The following is a 19298-nucleotide window of genomic DNA, read 5'->3' on the forward strand; positions in this document are numbered from 1 at the left end:
GCTTAAAGACAAGAAAAGTGGTAAGATGCAAAATGTATAAAGTGGATTTAAACTTTTCACACTATTGACCTTACATGTGTCACTTATTCATGGTACGTGGAAGAGTAAGAAGACATAATTATCTAATTGCACATTTTAGCGACCAGAAAACTGATTGTGGCTGAGCTAGAATCTCATGACTCGAACTACTGTCCTAGGGGTAAAACTAGGGACACTGGAATTATGTGATTATGTGGCTGTAGTGCACAGCTGTCATGGATTGAACAACACTTGATACATAATCCACCATAAGAAAGAAAGAAAGCAAGAAGGAAAGAAAGAAAGACCCACCTATGCGGAAGTGAACGAAACCATTATAAAACAAAGTTGTCAGGTAGGGATCTTTCTCTATGTCCCAAGGATCTATGGGAAGCCAACCCTTTATGGTTTATATAGGCCAAATCTTTCTTTTTTTTTACATAAAATCATAATCTATTGTCTGCTGCATACCCCAAAAAAAAAATTCTATCTGGAAAAGATCAAACATTACAAAAAAAAAGTGCCAAACGTAAATGGTCACCCTTCAGATGTTGATTTCTGTGTTTAGATGTCAATCTGGTACTAACAAGGTGAAACATATGCCGAGAGAGTATTACTGTGTGTTAAAATGATAAAATAAAAATTCCAGATAATGTGCTGCATTATGCAGCATAAGTGACTTTTCCTTGCCACATAATTCCACAATAATCCTAGATACACCTACGCTAGCATTTCAGAATAGAAGAAATGATGTAATTCTTGATAATTTTATACTTCTTTAAATATACTAGGTAGACATAACATGTAGTCTCAATTCAAGCAACCAAATATATTTGCATAAATTCTCCAATATGTTGAACAAAAACCACTGGGGTAGTTGACATCAACCACCATAGAGAAGCAGAGGAGAAGGTTTCTCAGTTTCTATTACTTTTCAAAAGGTATATCTGCGAAATAAAAAACAGTAACCTACCAAAAATGGGACAGCCATAAATACAGCCAAAACGGATGCGAGTACGAGAGCAGCTTGTTTTATGAATTTCAGCTCTTGTTGCCTTACAGCCTGGACCTTCTTCAGGAAAGCATTTTCCCAGGCATATAGCTTCAATACTTTCACTCCTTGCAGGATTTCATTCATTATTTTTATTCGAGCATCTTTATGTTTCATCTGCTGCTCCTATACCAAAAACAGTAACATATAACATGTTTTAAGTTTAACGTAAGTGTCATAGTAACATCTGCTATCAAAGCTACAATAACAACAGTGGCATCATATAAGTGACTGCTAGGAAACAATATGCAGAAGAAGAGTGACATACACAAAAGGTCTGCAGTTCCCCGGTCAGCAGCTTGTGCTCATCTACCCATTAACTTTGTCACAAAAACAAGTGGCAAATGATTTTAATATGTCAAATACATCAAGTAGTGCCAAGCAGTATGTGAACTGCTTAACAGGTCCTCTCCATCAAATTCAGTTTTATGTGAGGTTGGCCTTAAATAGGAGGGACAATGGACTATGAAATTCTCAATCTGGCAGCCAGCCAAGCAAGGGCGAGCCCTGCCTTCTACCATGTCTGTTCACTTGAGACTCTTTGATTATATTATTGATACAAAGAGTTGCTCTAAAATTCAAATATAAAACTTACTGGTCCCATAAATGGATTAATAAACTTAATTGCTAATTGTCCTCAGCAATGTCCAATTTGTTTGAGCTTTCTGTGCAAGATTTATGATATTTGAGAGGGCACCTACTCCTAGTGGCATAATGAATGTAAGCAAGAACCTGAAGGACATTTTCCCCAAAATCCTTTAAAGGAATACATCTCTGTTTGTCAGTGTATGTGATATTTAAAACGATTTCACTCACTCTTTTTTTTAGAGCAATCTAGTAAAGATTACAGAATTATTATTTACAAGTGAGATTGGGTGGAGATATGGTTATAGTGGGATGGTTGCCAACTTGAAAATAGGCATGTCCCCTTCTGAAACGACTTCCAGAAATCACTGCTATTCCTTAGGGACACACCTGGAAAAACTTTTGTGAACTGCCAATTACAACTATGCAATAGAAGCCCACCATGTGCAACTGACTATCACTTAGGCTTGAGCATGGCAAAATGGCTTGCATTACAGCAACTGCACTTTTATTTTTTCTCTTTCTCCCACAGTAAAATACACTCCACCAATGATGGGCATTTTCACTTTACAAAGAAATTCTAAGGCATGGGTAAAGTGGAAACTGCCAGAGGCCCCAGTTTTCATGGGGCACAAGTGTAAACTGATCAGGACAGAAAGTTCTCTCTATTTGTACTCTCTCTCCCTCGACCTCAACTTCTCTCTAACCCTACTTCTAACTCTGACCTTCTCTTTCTCTGTCTATTCCTATCTCACAGCTATCTAGCTCTCTCTCACTTACCTTGCTATAATGTCAAGGTAAGTATGTACAGATGAGTCTATGTTACCTATTCTACACTCAACACCTAGTTTCTCGATGATACATTGTCAATTCTGCAAGATCAATATTGTAGCATGTCGATATTTCGACCATGATATTGTTATCCCCTACGGGGAAAAGACTATCGAGGGTCCCTGGTATAATGCGTAGCCCAACCAGGGAAATACTTGAACACAAGAAAAGGAACTGAGCTACAACTAATATTCACTGTTGTTTACCATGTAAAACAACCAAACAATCAAGATAAGTGCAATACAAAAATGATATTTATTTCATATGTATGTACAACAACACACCAATAATAGTCCAAGAAAGATATATACATATCTACATGTTCAAAGGGAAAGACACACACACTTATATAAATAGTAAATGGACAAAGACAAAGAGTTATACAAGACAACACACAGAAAATGATAGAAACATAACATAAACAGAAGAAAACAAGAAGTCCAAACTATACAGAATACAATAAAATACAAATTGAATATATACTTTCTCTATGGCACTACTATAAAGCCTTAATAACATTCACAGTTATAACATATTGTAACTTAGAACAAGATCACGTCTCCACTTAATTCATAAGAGAAAATTACTTGGACCCTAGAATTTCATATTTCATTCTAACAATTGTAGGAACTAAGCCTAGGCGCGTTTCGGCGGTAAAAACTCCGATTTGTAGAACCGCCTTCATCAGGGCAATTCCTTTTTAATATTCGATGACCGATATCGCAGATTTTTTAAAATTCTCGTCTTTCCCATCTGAATCAAATCCGATGACAATGTTGGTGCGTTCCCTTAGAAAGAGAACACAAAAAACGTGATTCTCTCGCTTCAGCTTCTGATCACACAGGGCTCCTTATAACGGCATACAGCCAGATTCACGAATCCATCTCATAATGGTCTTCAAAATAACCGGATGTCTAGGTGGAAAAAGTACATTTACAGCTTCCATCACTCTTCCATCTTCTGATACACCGACTTCTCCATGGCGAATGTGGCCCGAAAACGCCCGATAAAAAAAAAGGATTGTTATCCCCTACTTCAAAAATTTTAACCTTGAACTCAATATTGTTTAGCATCGTAAGGGCTAGAATTAGCCAAAAATGCATACAAAATCTAAAGCTATTCTCATCAAGGGGCGCAAATATGTTTTGTCTGCCCACAAAACTCCTTAAAATGGCCTTCCCTCCCTGGAAACAGATTTATCCCTCCAATTGACAGATGTAAATCTCTGTCTAATTCCAGGGTGGGAGTGGACTATAACTGAGCATTTGTAAAGCAAATAGCTTGCTAGATTTACACAATATGTTTTACTGTTTAAGAGTCTTTATTCAAGACGTAGTTTTCACAATTCACTGCAGAGGAGTGGGGTGGACCTGACTGTGTTGTGTGTACATTGTCCATAGTATGTTTTAATTTCACTATCGTTCAAATGCCTTTAATGCAGGTGTATACTTGTGTACCAGCATTCAATGTGAATATTGTTCATCTACTGGATTCGGATCATTACTCAGCTTTTTTATTTTAAAGAGTCCAGCACGACCCAATGCTACAAGTCTTTGAGTACCAAAGATGCATAGGTTTTCATAAACATTTTAGTCTTCATAAGTTATCAGTTAGTATTTCTTCATCAGTAAAATGCAGTAGCTTCTTTTGAGCATTCTGTCAATCTTGTAACCACTAGGAAACCTCACATGCTATTGTATTTGGGGATTCCTCCCATTCCTTCCTAGATATCAGTGGGTGGCAGTACAACATCCTTCTGAATTGTTGACTTCCCCATGTCTACGGAGTAACAATTCACTTGCAACTCTTGAGTATGAATATATTATACATTTTAAATTTTTCAGGAGAAGTGAGATCCTTAAAGTCCTAAAACAGATAATGCTTAGTTAAGCACATGATTTCAGAATTAGGTCTTGCAGGAACACTGGTTTGAAGTTCCTTTCCTTTCCTGTCAAACACCAACCCAAAGGCCTTACTTAAATGGTGGAAAACAGTTTTGTCTTGCTCTATATTACTACTTTGGTTTGCATTCTTTTGAGAAGTGACAACTAATATAAAGAAGAGATCCCCATTGAGGGGGAGTAAAGCAAGGTGGCCTGCTGGCACCTCTGTTATTTAATTTATTTACTCTAATCTTCATTGAAACTTGTTAGGTTAAATAGCAACTTTGCACTCAGCCAGAAGAAATGTGATTTTTGTCAGTCTGCACTATAGTTTATGGATGTATTTTTCCATGAAGATATGCAAGGATAGAAGCCTCAAGGTGGCGCTTGGGCTACCAAATGACTCTTGCCTTCAACCTTTTCTGGGGCTGGGTACCTATCGTACAGCATTCAAAACTGTGCTCTATTCAGTGCCCTTTGGGAGGCTCTCATAAAAAAGGGTGTGACATATGTGTAGTCTCCAGAGTGTCCGGCTGCATTTGACTGCATGAAACTCTATGTTGCAATGGTGAACTGTATTTTTAGATTTTGCTTTAGTTCCCATTGATCATATGTAATTACTACAAGCTTTAAATATTTCCTCATATATGGCATGGATAAAATATGGCAGGCGTGAGAACCTTAGAGGCCGCTTTAGTTACTGGCGGTCGGGCTGTTGTTCTCCAGGGCGACGAAGCAAATTCCTCTGTTGCTCTGGGGGAGATCCCGACCACCAGATTTATAAATGAATTCCAAGCTGGCAGTCATTTATAAATCATTGGCAGGAACCCCCATCACGGCTGTCCCTTTTAATGCATTTCGCTATTTTATACAGGGCTTCGTCAACATGACAAAGTCTTGCACCAAACTTTTCTTTTTTTCTTCCCCCAAAACATGATTTTTTGAATATTTTTTAATTATGCCCCCCTCGCCATGGGAGTTATCTCCCATGGCAGGGGGGCGCCCAAGATATACCTTACCGCCAAGATATAAATGAACCCCTTGGTCTTTTGGTATCTCTTTCTTTTAAGTGTAGGTGCTCATTTGTACATTTTCAGATTAAAATTCATTTTATTGGATGTTTACGTATGGCTTTGGTAGAAAGCCACTAACATAAATAACTGGATTCAAATCCAGTAGCTCACTGCTATTATGTAACAACAGTTGTTAACAAAAGCTGTTTGCCACTGTTACTATATCATAAAGGAATTCCAAGCAGCTCTGACAGGCCTCTCTGACAGCCTGTTAGAGCAGTTTTGGAAAGCAGGGAGCAAAGCTTCTCGAGAGGTGAGAAGGGAAGACTCAAAGAGTGTGAGGGGGCAGGAGGCCAGGTATTTTGTTTTTTTAAATTTGGGACACAGAAAAAAGGCCAAGTTATGTATGGCTCCACCATGGCGCTTCTCCCCCGAGTAGCAGCTTAAAGCAGAGGCAGATGATTTTAGGGTCATAACATAAATTATAAATGGATAAAAAGTAAATCACTGGGATGTTTTTCAACTTCGGGTTCTGAGTGAGACCGTCGGTAATGCATGCTTCAAACTTGTTGTCTATTTCATGTCAGTCAGAACACCTGGGAGAAAAACATCAGCCTAATTCACACTTAACCATCCATAATTCTATATATAATTCTTGAAATATATTTTATTACTCAATATAAAATAAGTAGTTGATTACAATAATAGATTTAATTAACCCACAAATAATTTTTCGGTTTCTGAATTGGCTTCCACTTTTGAGCTTGTGCTATATTGTGAGGTAATCGTTGATGCCAATCTAGTTAATCTGGAAGCCATATTAGCTTATCGTTAATAAGGCCCTGACTCACCACTAAATGTGATGCCTACACCAACACAAGGCTGACCAGACATGTGAAGGTGTACCTCAGTCTAATGAAGGAATCATGGAGAAGGTTATATAGGTTCCCTTTCCAGCACCAATTAGTTGTGGCCCTGGAATGGGTGCTAACAATAGTTAGTTTTGGGAGTTCCTTGGTCTCCAGTTATTATGACCTTGTCATGCCAGCAACTCAATTAGCCACAGTGAAGTTGAGAGGTTAGGTTTTCAGCATCAATGATTGTCACATTGATTGTCTTGTGTAGTTAATGTGTTCAACTGAGCCTATAAGCACCATTGTGTTTCCTTATTGATGTACTGCTGCACAGATGATATCTTCCTGTTGGAGTGTAAAGTTTCCCAGTGCTTACAATTCTTTCTAGAGCATTATCTGGGGCTGTCTGCTTCATTCTTCTTGTTATGTTTCAGTTAACAGCCTTCATGGATTACTGCAGAATGGGGTGATGTTTTTCAAATAAGCTCTCATGCCTATCAATGTGGATAAAATCTTGGTCTTCTCATGATCTTTGTCTTGTGTTGGATAGCTTGCAGGGCTATCCATTTGAGCCAGTTCCTGATGTGCCGTTAAAATACCCATCTCTGAAAACTTTTTCAGGTGGCCATCAGGTGAAGAGTTAGGCTCCTTTGAGACATCCCCCAAAATTAAAAACAATAACAATTACAAATCTCTTACAGGCTCATGGGCCACTCATCTTTTTAAGTACAGTGACTTGAACATCACTGAACAAAGAAGAGAGAAATGAGTAGCATGGAGGACAGACATTTCTGGGTAAGAGGGTGGTCAAGTAGAACTGATCAAAGCGAAACCTGATGATGATCAACACAGAAGCCATGAATAACTGGTGTCAAACCAACTAAACATCAGTAAAGCAAAGGATTCAGTACATAAGAAACTGGCAAACCAGTACACTGGCCGAGTATCGTCCTTCAGTGAACAACCAAAGCTGCTGCCTACTGGATCACTACACAATCAAGCTGAAACAGAGAAGCAGCAGAGGCCTACATCAAAGTGCCTTTCCCAGTCAGATAGGCTGACTCCAGAGCTTGGGCCCGGGTGGCACAGGTGGCTGGAGTCACTGTTTGATTTTTGTGACACTGCTTGTGAACCACAGGACAAATGCAGAAGCTTCTGACTGCTCTGGTTCGGCATGATTAGTGCTGCCAGACTAAGACATTTTAAACAAAATGAAGAAAACATACAAAACAAAAGAAGCACCTTATGCATACATCATCTTGAAAAAGAATGTGGTCCAAGTATGCCACATTTTCGACTCAGCCCATCAAGAGCAGGGTGAATCATTACCAGTTTATATCACAAAGACACAACCTTGGCAGAACACTTTGCCTCCAACACATTCAGCACAGAAAACTCAATTCCACTGCAAACCATTGAGGACTTAAAAAGCCACTCTCACAAGAGGATATCCTAAAGAAGGCAAGAGTGAGGGAGCTGGTCAAAGTCAAAGCATCACTTCTACAGGAGCAAGAATGAGGGTTGGGGACACTTTGCGCACCATCAAGGAAGACAAAAATGACTGCAGAGAAAGAAAGGGGGACAAGATTACAGAAATATCTCAAGAGAATAAAGAGTGGCCTGCTAGGAAACACCACCACCAAAGACTGCCCACACAAAGTAATCGTCCAAAGCCCATACTGTAAGAGAGGAATGCAGTAGTCACGGTCAACCAAAGATGACGTCAATCAAGTTAAGAAAACATCAAGGACACAGAAGAGTCATGACCCACAGATAGCATCAAGCTTCATGGTGGAAGTTTTTAGCAGTGTTACCCTTCATGTTAGTGGCATAAAGAATGATAGAAACAGAATAAACAAAAGAACAAAAGTTATCCAAGACTTGTCAGTGAAGTCAAACGCTGAAAAATCATACACAAGTGTACACAAGAACATCAGCAACAAAGGGAGAGAACTGAGAGTCACTGGTAAAAGGCCCAAAGAGAAGGATCCAAAAGCTTGCGTCGACAACATTAACTCAGATCATTGGGTAGAGAATGAACATAAATTGGGCAGACATGAGTAAAGCTTCATAGCTTTAAGAAGCAGCTCAGGTGGAAAATCTCTTGAGAGCAGTCAAAGAACAACATCTGGAAAAACACCTAAAGAAACCGTATACCTCATCACAAGCCACAAAATCAACCGAACCACATATCACATCAATTGCAAGAGACCATTATTGTGGGAAACCACACTGACACACATCAGACTTTGAGGGCATGTCAGCACAATCTTTTGGGTCCACTGAATGATTAACTGTACCAAGGCTAATGAAACGTCTATACAGTCAAACATCATAAGATATGCCAGAGTCAAGATTTTCTCAAAACCGCCAGCAGCACAACAGACTTGGATGACTCTGTGCAAGTGCCAGCTATACAAACAAACACTCCAGATCTGCAGGAAACACAAAGGAACAATAACCTTGAACTGCCCCTGGCAATAGGAGCATCCTTACTGATGCAACAAACTCAGATGTAGCAGGATCAGGTACCTTAATGCCAGCAAGGGGTCTTCTCCTCAAGTAGGGGGGGAGGAATGTCAGATCGTTCTTCTTTACAAAAGGAAGAGATGCTGTATTGTAAATGTCATGCTTCTCTTAAAGAAATGGAGATGTATAATGATTATTCTGTTTAAGAATGAGGGACTCCACAAGGGGTACTGTAGAGACTACACAGGTGGAGATTAGCTTTCCCACCAGTAGAAGACAAATGTAATATGCAACGCCACTGGAATAAATGTCAGTTTAGGTCACTTACTTGTCACCGAGTCATCTGTTTACCCAGTAAGACTGATAGGACAGGTGGTATGTACAACTATTATGTATTTTACTTCAGGTCAGAAAGCATGACCTCCTCAAAGTACTCAGCAAGCCAGAGCACACCATGGCAAACTGTCCATAGTCCCTTACCTTGTGAGGAAGGAAATCCCTGTTGATTATAGAAGTGATTGTAATGCAGCTCAATGTGGTTTAAAGAGGATATTCATGAGGAGGAGTAAAAAGCGACTTGAAAAATGTGATACCGTACCTGAAGTTTTTTAATCCTGATCCCAAAGCCAGTTATAAAAGGCACATTTAGAATAAACACTGCCACACCAGCAAGTACAGCAACTCCCAATGTCTGCAAAGAAATTAAATTGGTAAATGGGCATTTTATATAGACAATAATTGCAGTCCTCTAACATTCTCTGAAGTCCAAGATGAATTTAATCACTTAGTCCCTGTCACATAAAACAAAAACTGAAACCTGGCAATGTAGATTTGCCCTCTACACACTTGATAATGTCTTGTGCTGGACTGGTCTTTTGGACACTCTGGCACTGTCAGATGGGCTGACATGAATGGCCTGTATATGGGCGGTCTTGTCACGTCATTGCATCCAAATATACCACTCTCACAATGGCCCTTTCAAGACAGCTCATCTGGCAGTGCCAGGTCCCAAGTAGACCAGTCCATCACTGTCAGCAGCTTTTTACATCACAGAAGGATCTATTATGTTACGCTCATAAGCAAAATAACATGAAAGGGCATAACTTTGCTGTGCCAATATGTTTTTCCAGAACAAAAATAAAAGGAGTAATCAGCAACTTACATAACACTTGCAATTGGTTTTCATGTAAAAGTGGTGTACCGGAATTCATATTAGTGAAGTGCACGCATAAGTAATTCTCGGTGCATATATTATATGAACCACATTTATCATTTACCAATATAGTATGTTTATGCTATTATGTTTTAGAAATGATATTTTCCATGACCATTTTATATTCATTGTGTGCACGCAAAATGTACGTATACTATTTTTTTAAAATCAAATGTGCATTAATGTCTGTGTTAGCTTGGCCGGAGTTTATATGTTTCAAACCTTCAACGAGATGCTTGTTTTGCTGTATATTTCACTAAGCTGCAGGTGCGATGGTACCAGTCACTAGCCAAAGAAGCTCATTGTTGCTGTTAGACAAGGGGGCCTGGGAAGATGTGTTACCAAGGATGGAAGGAGTAGTGAGGAGATGGCAACTGATCTCCCCTCCCATTTCCCGAACATGGGACTGACCCAAGTTCATATGGACGAAACTTGAAAGGATGAAAATTCCAAATAGATGTGTAATTTATAACACTGTTGTTTAGTGGAAAGTTTTGGCTGTGATGTCAGCCCCTTAAAGATTAATGATTTAGGTGTTGTTTAGTCAGGTGCAGATTCAGATTCCTTATGCCCCTTAACTAGAGTGGACCTACGAGAGATACAGACCTCTCTTGTTTGCTAGATTAAGCAGCTTTACGCTGCTCATATCTCTCTTTGCAGAACATCTGTAGACATTTCTGTAGTGCTGGCATTTTTCTCTAAAATTCTTTTAGGCAATACAATAGATAGAAATATAGATTAAATTGTTAGTCAGGAGAACTTAAGCCTGAATTCAAAGCATCATATGCTTTTCCTTATTTTCTATATTGTTGCTATTGAACTACCGGTCTTTCATATTTTGGTAAAGTATAACTTTGTGCGTCACTTTCATTCTCCTTTGGTGATCTTTTGCATTTATAGCATGTTTTTGAGTCTCATATATGTAAGTTTGACTTTGAGGCGTAATAAAACCCTTTTTAAATTTCAAATTTGTCTCTGAGATTGAATGTGTGGCCAAATGGGCTGCACTGAAATTTAGACTGAAAGTTTAATGTCTGTTGCCTCACCTCTCAGAACTCAGAAAAATATTCATTGGGCCCAAGAACTCAGAAATAGTGTCACTCAGTGGATCACACGCAAAATGTAAAATACCATTTTCAGAAACCTCAAATTTCCTAGCGCCTTATGTGAGAAGTTCCTCCAGTCTAGATTTTTAGTTGCACGTTGGTATTTGCAATCTTAGCACAAAACCAACAAAATACAACTCCTAAACATTCAAATAAAATACTTGAAATGGATGAGTTACTCACACATAGAAATTGTAAGCTTGAGAACTCTGCATTTCCTTCCAGTGCAACTTTAAAGACACATGGTAAGAAAACGTGATTACCCCATCAAAAAGAAGTAAATATTACTGCAGGTATTTTGTGATCTTAGTATCAACACGTGTTACCAGTTCCCTACTTCTTCCAGGTGCAACATGAGGCAGCTCAATAGAGGATGTTAATAGACCACTGGTTCATCTGCACAAGAGCTACCCGGCAGGTTTACAATAAATGGTCTACTTCCAGTTTCTTACAAAAAAAGCAAACTGCATCTTTTTAGGTTGAGCGTAAGCGTTCAACGTGCTGTATACTTTTAAGTATACTTATACTGTGGTTCAAAGCTATTTCATTTGTTGGTTCCAGTGCCCTTCAAAAATCCTTGCTTGCTAGTGGTCAGTTCTGTCTCTTTGGCCTGCCTTTTTCACTTTGGGAGCAGCACATATTACTGTCTAATTACGCTATGTCCTGTTTATCTCTTCTGTAGGGGACTTTTTTTACACTGTGGATGTGAGTTCCAAGCAGCCACCTCGGGCAAGTCCCTCCTCCCCCCCAGCTTCCTCTGAAGCATAAAACCAACAGCAAGGGGAGGCTTTTCCAGGCAAGCTCACCCTCCTTTATCTTAGCTCCCATGCTTGTTTTTTTTTTTTAACTAACATCCTGGGTTGTAAGCTGTGGAGCGACCCACCGGAGGCCCCATTTAAACTGTGGCTCCGCTGCTTTTGGTCACTGCAGTCCGTTTCAACGCCTCAAAAACAACACAGCCACCATTTATAGGCACCTTCTCCGGTCAAACCATCCCCAATCCCCACGCAGATCATTCCCTGCTTTCCCACCCCTAGCGGCGCCCCTCCCCGCAAACCAAGCTAAGCTCCTTCTTTTACACGTCACAAGGGCCCAGGACGTGACTGAGGGAAAAGTTTGTGGAGACTCCAATAAACTTTTTATATTCACGCTGGGGCAGATTACAAAGTAGCAATTTTGGTTTGTTTCCTTCATTTTTCACCTCTGATCTACAAGCTGGGTCCAGGACGTGGAAAGGATTCTGCATCCCGGTGTTTGACGTCCCCAACGCTCCCATTGTGAACAAGGAGAGGAGAGATACAGCACTGCCCCTATCCCCCAGCTCAGGCTGCGGCCAGACGGGGCACTGCGGAAGAAACAAACAAAACAAAAGTTTGGGTCGGAAGATTTTGTATCAGTGCAGAGGGGAAAAAGTGTGGGAGTATCAGCGAGGAGAAGAGGAGGCCGAGCCCACGGATGCAGTGCAACCTGAGCCGCAACCCCGCTGCCTGGGCTGGCTCTTCTCCGTTCAGAGATTTGGTGCTTGTGACCCTCAGGCGTGACCCTCAGGCCCCCGAGCCAAAAGGCTGCACCCCTTGCTTGGCCTGCCATCGACCCCATTCAGCAGCCGGGCTCCACGTGGGACACCAGATTGTGCACGTCTGCGGGGACTCGGAGACTGATCTGGAGGTGCTCTTCAACGGCGTCATGAAACCCAAGAGCGCCAGTGGCTACCGCAAACCGTGCCCATGCGCCTGAGAAAGCTGCCCAACTCTTTCTTCAAGCCGCCGGAGCCCAAGTCCCACTCCACAAAGATGAGCCAGCGGTCGCGCTCCCAGAACTTCCTCTCAACTCCCGTTCCCCAGAAGTTGGGGCCCCTACAGCTGCCCCAGGCTGCCCTTAAGGGGAAAGGGGGACGCTCCTCAGAAATTGTTGGGAGCCTCCTTCCCAAACAATGCATGATCCTCTCCACAAAAGCAAGTCTAAAAAGATGTGCTTTAGTTAAAGAATGAATGGGTCAAGTTGCATTGCGTTCATTTAGAGTTAGCTACGCTTGTCGGAATGGTAGCAGCAAAACCTACATTGTAGATACTTTGCCTCCGTAAAAAAAATAATTATGGCTGAGGTTGTAGCAACAGGAGTGCACCCCCTGCCCTTGGGGTGCCAGGAAAAGTGCATCCCATCAGTGTGCCAGAAGTAGCACCACCATGCAGCGCTGCTTGGAGATGCACCAAAACCAATGTGATTACTACCTCTGAGATTACCACTATTGTGATTAACACTACTGTGATTACCACCACTGAGATTACCACTGCAGGGAGTACCACTGCTAAATTACCACTACTGTGATTATTACCTCTGAGAGTACCACTGCATGGATTACCACTGCTGAGATAACCACTACTGTGATTACTAACTCTGAGATGACCACTGCTCATATTACCACTACTCTGATTACTACCTCTGAAATTACCCATGCAGGGATTACCACTACTGAAATTACCACTACTGTGATTACTACCTCTGAGATTACCACAGCAGGGATTACCACTACTGTAATTACAACCACTGAAGGAAGTACCACTGCTGAATTACCACTACTGTGATTACTACCTCTGAAATTACCCCTGCAGGGGTCATCACTACTGATATTACCACTACTGTGATTACTACCTCTGAGATTACCACTACTGTGATTACTACTGCTGAGATAACCACTGCAGGGAGTACCACTGCTGAATTACCACTACTCTGATTACTACCTATGAGAGAAAAGATGCAGGGATTACCACTGCTGATATTACCACTACTGTGATTACTATTTCTGAAATTACCCCTGCAGGGGTTACCACTGTTGAGGTTACCACTACTGTAATACCACCTTTGAGATAACCTGTGCACTGATTACCTCTGGTGAGATTACCACAGATGAAATTATCACTGCAAGGTTTACCACTGCTGGGAGTAACACTACTGGGATAACTACCTCTGAGATTACCACTGCAGGGTTTACCACTTCTGAGATTACCACTGATGTGATTACTACCACTGAGATTACCCCTATTGATATTATCACTACTGTGATTACTATCGCTGAGATTACCACTTCAGGGATTACCACTACTGTGATTACTACCGCTGAGATTACCACTACTGTGATTACTACCTCTGCAATTACTCATGAAGGGGTTACCACTACTGATATTACCACTACTGTGATTACTACCTCTGAGATTAATGCTGCAGGGAATATCACTACTGTGATTACTACCTCTGAGAGAACCACTGCCAGGATTACCACTACTGCGATTACTAACTCTGAGATTACCACTGCTGAGGTTACCACTACTGTGCTTACTACCTATGAGAGAACCACTGCAGGTAGAATCTCTGCTGAATTACCACTACTCTGATTACTATCTATGAGAGTACAGCTGCAGGGATTACCACTGCTGATATTACTGCTACTGTGATTACTATTTCTGAAATTACCCCTGCAGGGGTTACAACAGCTGAGGTTACCACGACTGTAATACCACCTCTGAGATAACCAGTGCACTGATTACCTCGGGTGAGATTACCAGAGATGAAATTATCACTGCAGGGTTTACCACTGCTGTGAGTACCACTGCTGGGATTACTACCTCTGAGATTACAACTGCAGGGGTTACCACTTCTGAGGTTACCACTGATGTGATTACTACCACTGAGGTTACCACTACTGATATTACCACTACTGTGATTACTACCTCTGAGATTATCACTGCAGGGATTACCACTACTGTGATTACCACTAATGTGATAACACCGCTGAGATAACCACTACTGTGATTTCTACCTCTGAAATTACCCCTGCAGGGGTTACCCCTACTGATATTACCACTACTGTGATTACTGCCTCTGAGATTAATACTGCAGGGAATTTCACTACTGTGATTACTACCTCTGAGAGAACCACTGCCGGGATACCACTGCTGAGATTACCACTAATGTGATTACTACCGCTGAGATTACCACTACTGTGATTACTACCTCTGAAATTAGCCCTGCAGGGGTTACCACTACTGATAATACCACTACTGGGATTACTGCCTCTGAGATTAATACTGCAGGGAATATCACTACTGTGATTACTACCTCTGAGAGAACCACTGCCAGGATTACCACTGCTGAGATTACCACTACTGTGATTACAAACTCTGAGATTACCACTGCTGAGGTTACCACTACTGTGATTACTACCTCTGAGATTACCAGTGCAGGGATTACCTCTGCTGAGATTACCACTGTTGAAATTATCACTGCAGGGACTCCCACTGCTAAGATTACCACTACTGTGATTACTACTGGTGAGATCACCACTACTGTGATTACAAACTCTGAGATTACCACTTCTGCTATTACCGCTACTGTGATTACTACCTCTGAAATTACCCATGCAGGGGTTACCATTACTGATATTACCACAATATTACCACTACCATAATTACTACCTCTGAGATTACCACTGCATGGATGAGCACTACTGATATTACCACTACTGATATTATCACTACTGTGATTACTACTACTGAGATTACCACTGCAGGGAGTACCACTGCTGAATTACCACTACTGTGATTACTACCTCTGAGAGTACCATTTCAGGGATTACCGCTGCTGAGATTACCACTACTACGGTTACTAACTCTGAGATTGCCACTGCTTTTACCTCTACTGTGATTACTTCCTTTGAAATTATCAATGCAGGTTTTACCACTGCTGAGGTTACCACTACTGTGATTACTACCTCCGAGATTACCAGTACAGGATTCCCTCTGCTGAGATTACCACTGTAGAAATTATCACTGCAGGGATTACCACTGCTGATATTACCACTACTGGGATTACTACCTATGAGATTACTACCTCTGAAATTACCCCTGCAGGGGTCACCACTACTGATATTACCACTACTGTGATTACTACCTCTGAGATTACCACTACTGTGATTATCACTACTGTGATTACTATGGCTGAGATAACCACTGCAGGGAGTACCACTGCTGAATTACCACTACTCTGATTACTACCTATGAGAGTACAGCTGCAGGGATTACCACTGCTGATATTACCACCACTGTGATTACTATTTCTGAAATTACCCCTGCAGGGGTTACCACTGCTAAGGTTACCACTACTGCAATACCACCTCCGAGATAACCAGTGCACTGATTACCTCGGGTGAGATTACCACAGATGAAATTATCACTGCAGGGTTTACCACTGCTGAGAGTACCACTACTGGGATTACTACCGCTGAGATTACCACTGCAGGGTTTACCACTTCTAAGATTACCACTATTGTGATTACTACCACTGAGATTACCACTACTGATATTACCACTCCTGTGATTACTGCCTCTGAGATTAATACTGCAGGGAATATCACTACTGTGGTTACTACCTCTGAGAGAACCACTGCCGGAATTACCACTGCTGAGATTACCACTAATGTGATTACTACCACTGAGATTACCACTACTGTGATTACTACCTCTGAAATTACCCCTGCAGGGGTTACCACTACTGATATTACCACTACTGTGATTACTGCCTCTGAGATTAATACTGCAGGGAATATCACTACTGTGATTACTACCTCTGAGAGAACCACTGCCAGGATTACCACTACTGCGATTACTAACTCTGAGATTACCACTGCTGAGGTTACCACTACTGCGATTACTACCTATGAGAAAACCACTGCAGGGAGTACCACTGCTGAATTACCACTACTCTGGTTATTATCTATGAGAGTACAGCTGCAGGGATTACCACTGCTGATATTACTGCTACTGTGATTACTATTTCTGAAATTACCCCTGCAGGGGTTACAACAGCTGAGGTTACCACGACTGTAATACCACCTCTGAGATAACCAGTGCACTGATTACCTCGGGTGAGATTACCACAGATGAAATTATAACTGCAGGGTTTACCACTGCTGTGAGTACCACTACTGGGATTAGTACCTCTGAGATTACAACTGCAGGGGTTACCACTTCTGAGGTTACCACTGATGTGATTACTACCACTGAGGTTACCACTACTGATATTACCACTACTGTGATTACTACCTCTGAGATTATCACTGCAGGGATTACCACTACTGTGATTACCACTAATGTGATTATGTGATTACTACCGCTGAGATTACCACTACTGTGATTTCTACCTCTGAAATTACCCCTGCAGGGGTTACCCCTACTGATATTACCACTACTGTGATTACTGCTTCTGAGATTAATACTGCAGGGAATTTCACTAAAGTGATTACTACCTCTGAGAGAACCACTGCCGGGATTACCACTGCTGAGATTACCACTAATGTGATTACTACCGCTGAGATTACCACTACTGTGATTACTACCTCTGAAATTACCCCTGCAGGGGTTACCACTACTGATAATACCACTACTGTGATTACTGCCTCTGAGATTAATACTGCAGGGAATATCACTACTGTGATTATTACCTCTGAGAGAACCACTGCCAGGATTACCACTGCTGAGATTATCACTACTGTGATTACAAACTCTGAGATTACCACTGCTGAGGTTACCACTACTGTGATTACTACCTCTGAGATTACCAGTGCAGGGATTACCTCTGCTGAGATTACCACTGTTGAAATTATCACTGCAGGGACTCCCACTGCTAAGATTACCACTACTGGGATTACTACTGCTGAGATCACCACTACTGTGATTACAAACTCTGAGATTACCACTTCTGCTATTACCACTACTGTGATTACTACCTCTGAAATTACCCCTGCAGGCGTTACCATTACTGATATTACCACGATATTACCACTACCATAATTACTACCTTTGAGATTACCACTGCATGGATGAGCACTACTGAGATTACCACTACTGATATTATCACTACTGTGATTACTACTACTGAGATTACCACTGCAGGGAGTACCACTGCTGAATTACCACTACTGTGATTACTACCTCTGAGAGTACCACTTCAGGGATTACCGCTGCTGAGATTACCACTACTACGGTTACTAACTCTGAGATTGCCACTGCTTTTACCTCTACTGTGATTACTTCCTTTGAAATTATCAATGCAGGTTTTACCACTGCTGATATTACCACTACTGGGATTACTACCTATGAGATTACTACCTCTGAAATTACCCCTGCAGGGGTCACCACTACTGATATTACCACTACTGTGCTTACTACCTCTGAGATTACCACTACTGTGATTATCACTACTGTGATTACTATGGCTGAGATAACCACTGCAGGGAGTACCACTGCTGAATTACCACTACTCTGATTACTACCCATGAGAGTACAGCTGCAGGGATTACCACTGCTGATATTACCACTACTGTGATTACTATTTCTGAAATTACCCCTGCAGGGGTTACCACTGCTAAGGTTACCACTACTGCAATACCACCTCCGAGATAACCAGTGCACTGATTACCTCGGGTGAGATTACCACAGATGAAATTATCACTGCAGGGTTTACCACTGCTGAGAGTACCACTACTGGGATTACTACCTCTGAGATTACCACTGCAGGGTTTACCACTTCTAAGATTACCACTGTTGTGATTACTACCACTGAGATTACCACTACTGATATTACCACTACTGTGATTACTGCCTCTGAGATTAATACTGCAGGGAATATCACTACTGTGATTACTACCTCTGAGAGAACCACTGCCGGGATTACCACTGCTGAGATTACCACTAATGTGATTACTACCACTGAGATTACCACTACTGTGATTACTACCTCTGAAATTACCCCTGCAGGGGTTACCACTACTGATATTACCACTACTGTGATTACTGCCTCTGAGATTAATACTGCAGGGAATATCACTTCTGTGATTACTACCTCTGAGAGAACCACTGCTGAGATTACTACCTCTGAGATTACCAGTGCAGGGATTACCTCTGTTGAGATTACCACTGTTGAAATTATCACTGCAGGGACTCCCACTGCTAAGATTACCACTGCTGGGATTACTACTGCTGAGATCACCACTACTGTGATTACAAACTCTGAGATTACCACTTCTGCTATTACCACTACTGTGATTACTACCTCTGAAATTACCCCTGCAGGGGTTACCATTACTGATATTACCACGATATTACCACTACCATAATTACTACCTCTGAGATTACCACTGCATGGATGAGCACTACTGAGATTACCACTACTGATATTATCACTACTGTGATTACTACTACTGAGATTACCACTGCAGGGA

The 19298-nt window shown here is 41.3% G+C and overlaps 1 protein-coding gene across 1 annotated transcript in view; it reads right to left on the reverse strand.

Moving 5' to 3' along the window:
* Nucleotides 1-19298, reverse strand: part of LOC138261344 (multidrug resistance-associated protein 1-like) — a 616610-nt gene that overhangs the window by 312317 nt on the left and 284995 nt on the right. Inside the window, exons 11-12 of the mRNA XM_069210192.1 lie at nucleotides 9303-9395; nucleotides 992-1195 (exon numbers count right to left, since the gene is read on the reverse strand). Of these exons, the coding sequence (XP_069066293.1) occupies nucleotides 992-1195; nucleotides 9303-9395 (297 nt within the window). The remainder of the gene's footprint in view (nucleotides 1-991; nucleotides 1196-9302; nucleotides 9396-19298) is intronic.

This window comes from Pleurodeles waltl, chromosome 10 (genome assembly GCF_031143425.1).
Source record: "Pleurodeles waltl isolate 20211129_DDA chromosome 10, aPleWal1.hap1.20221129, whole genome shotgun sequence".
NCBI lineage: Eukaryota > Metazoa > Chordata > Amphibia > Caudata > Salamandridae > Pleurodeles > Pleurodeles waltl.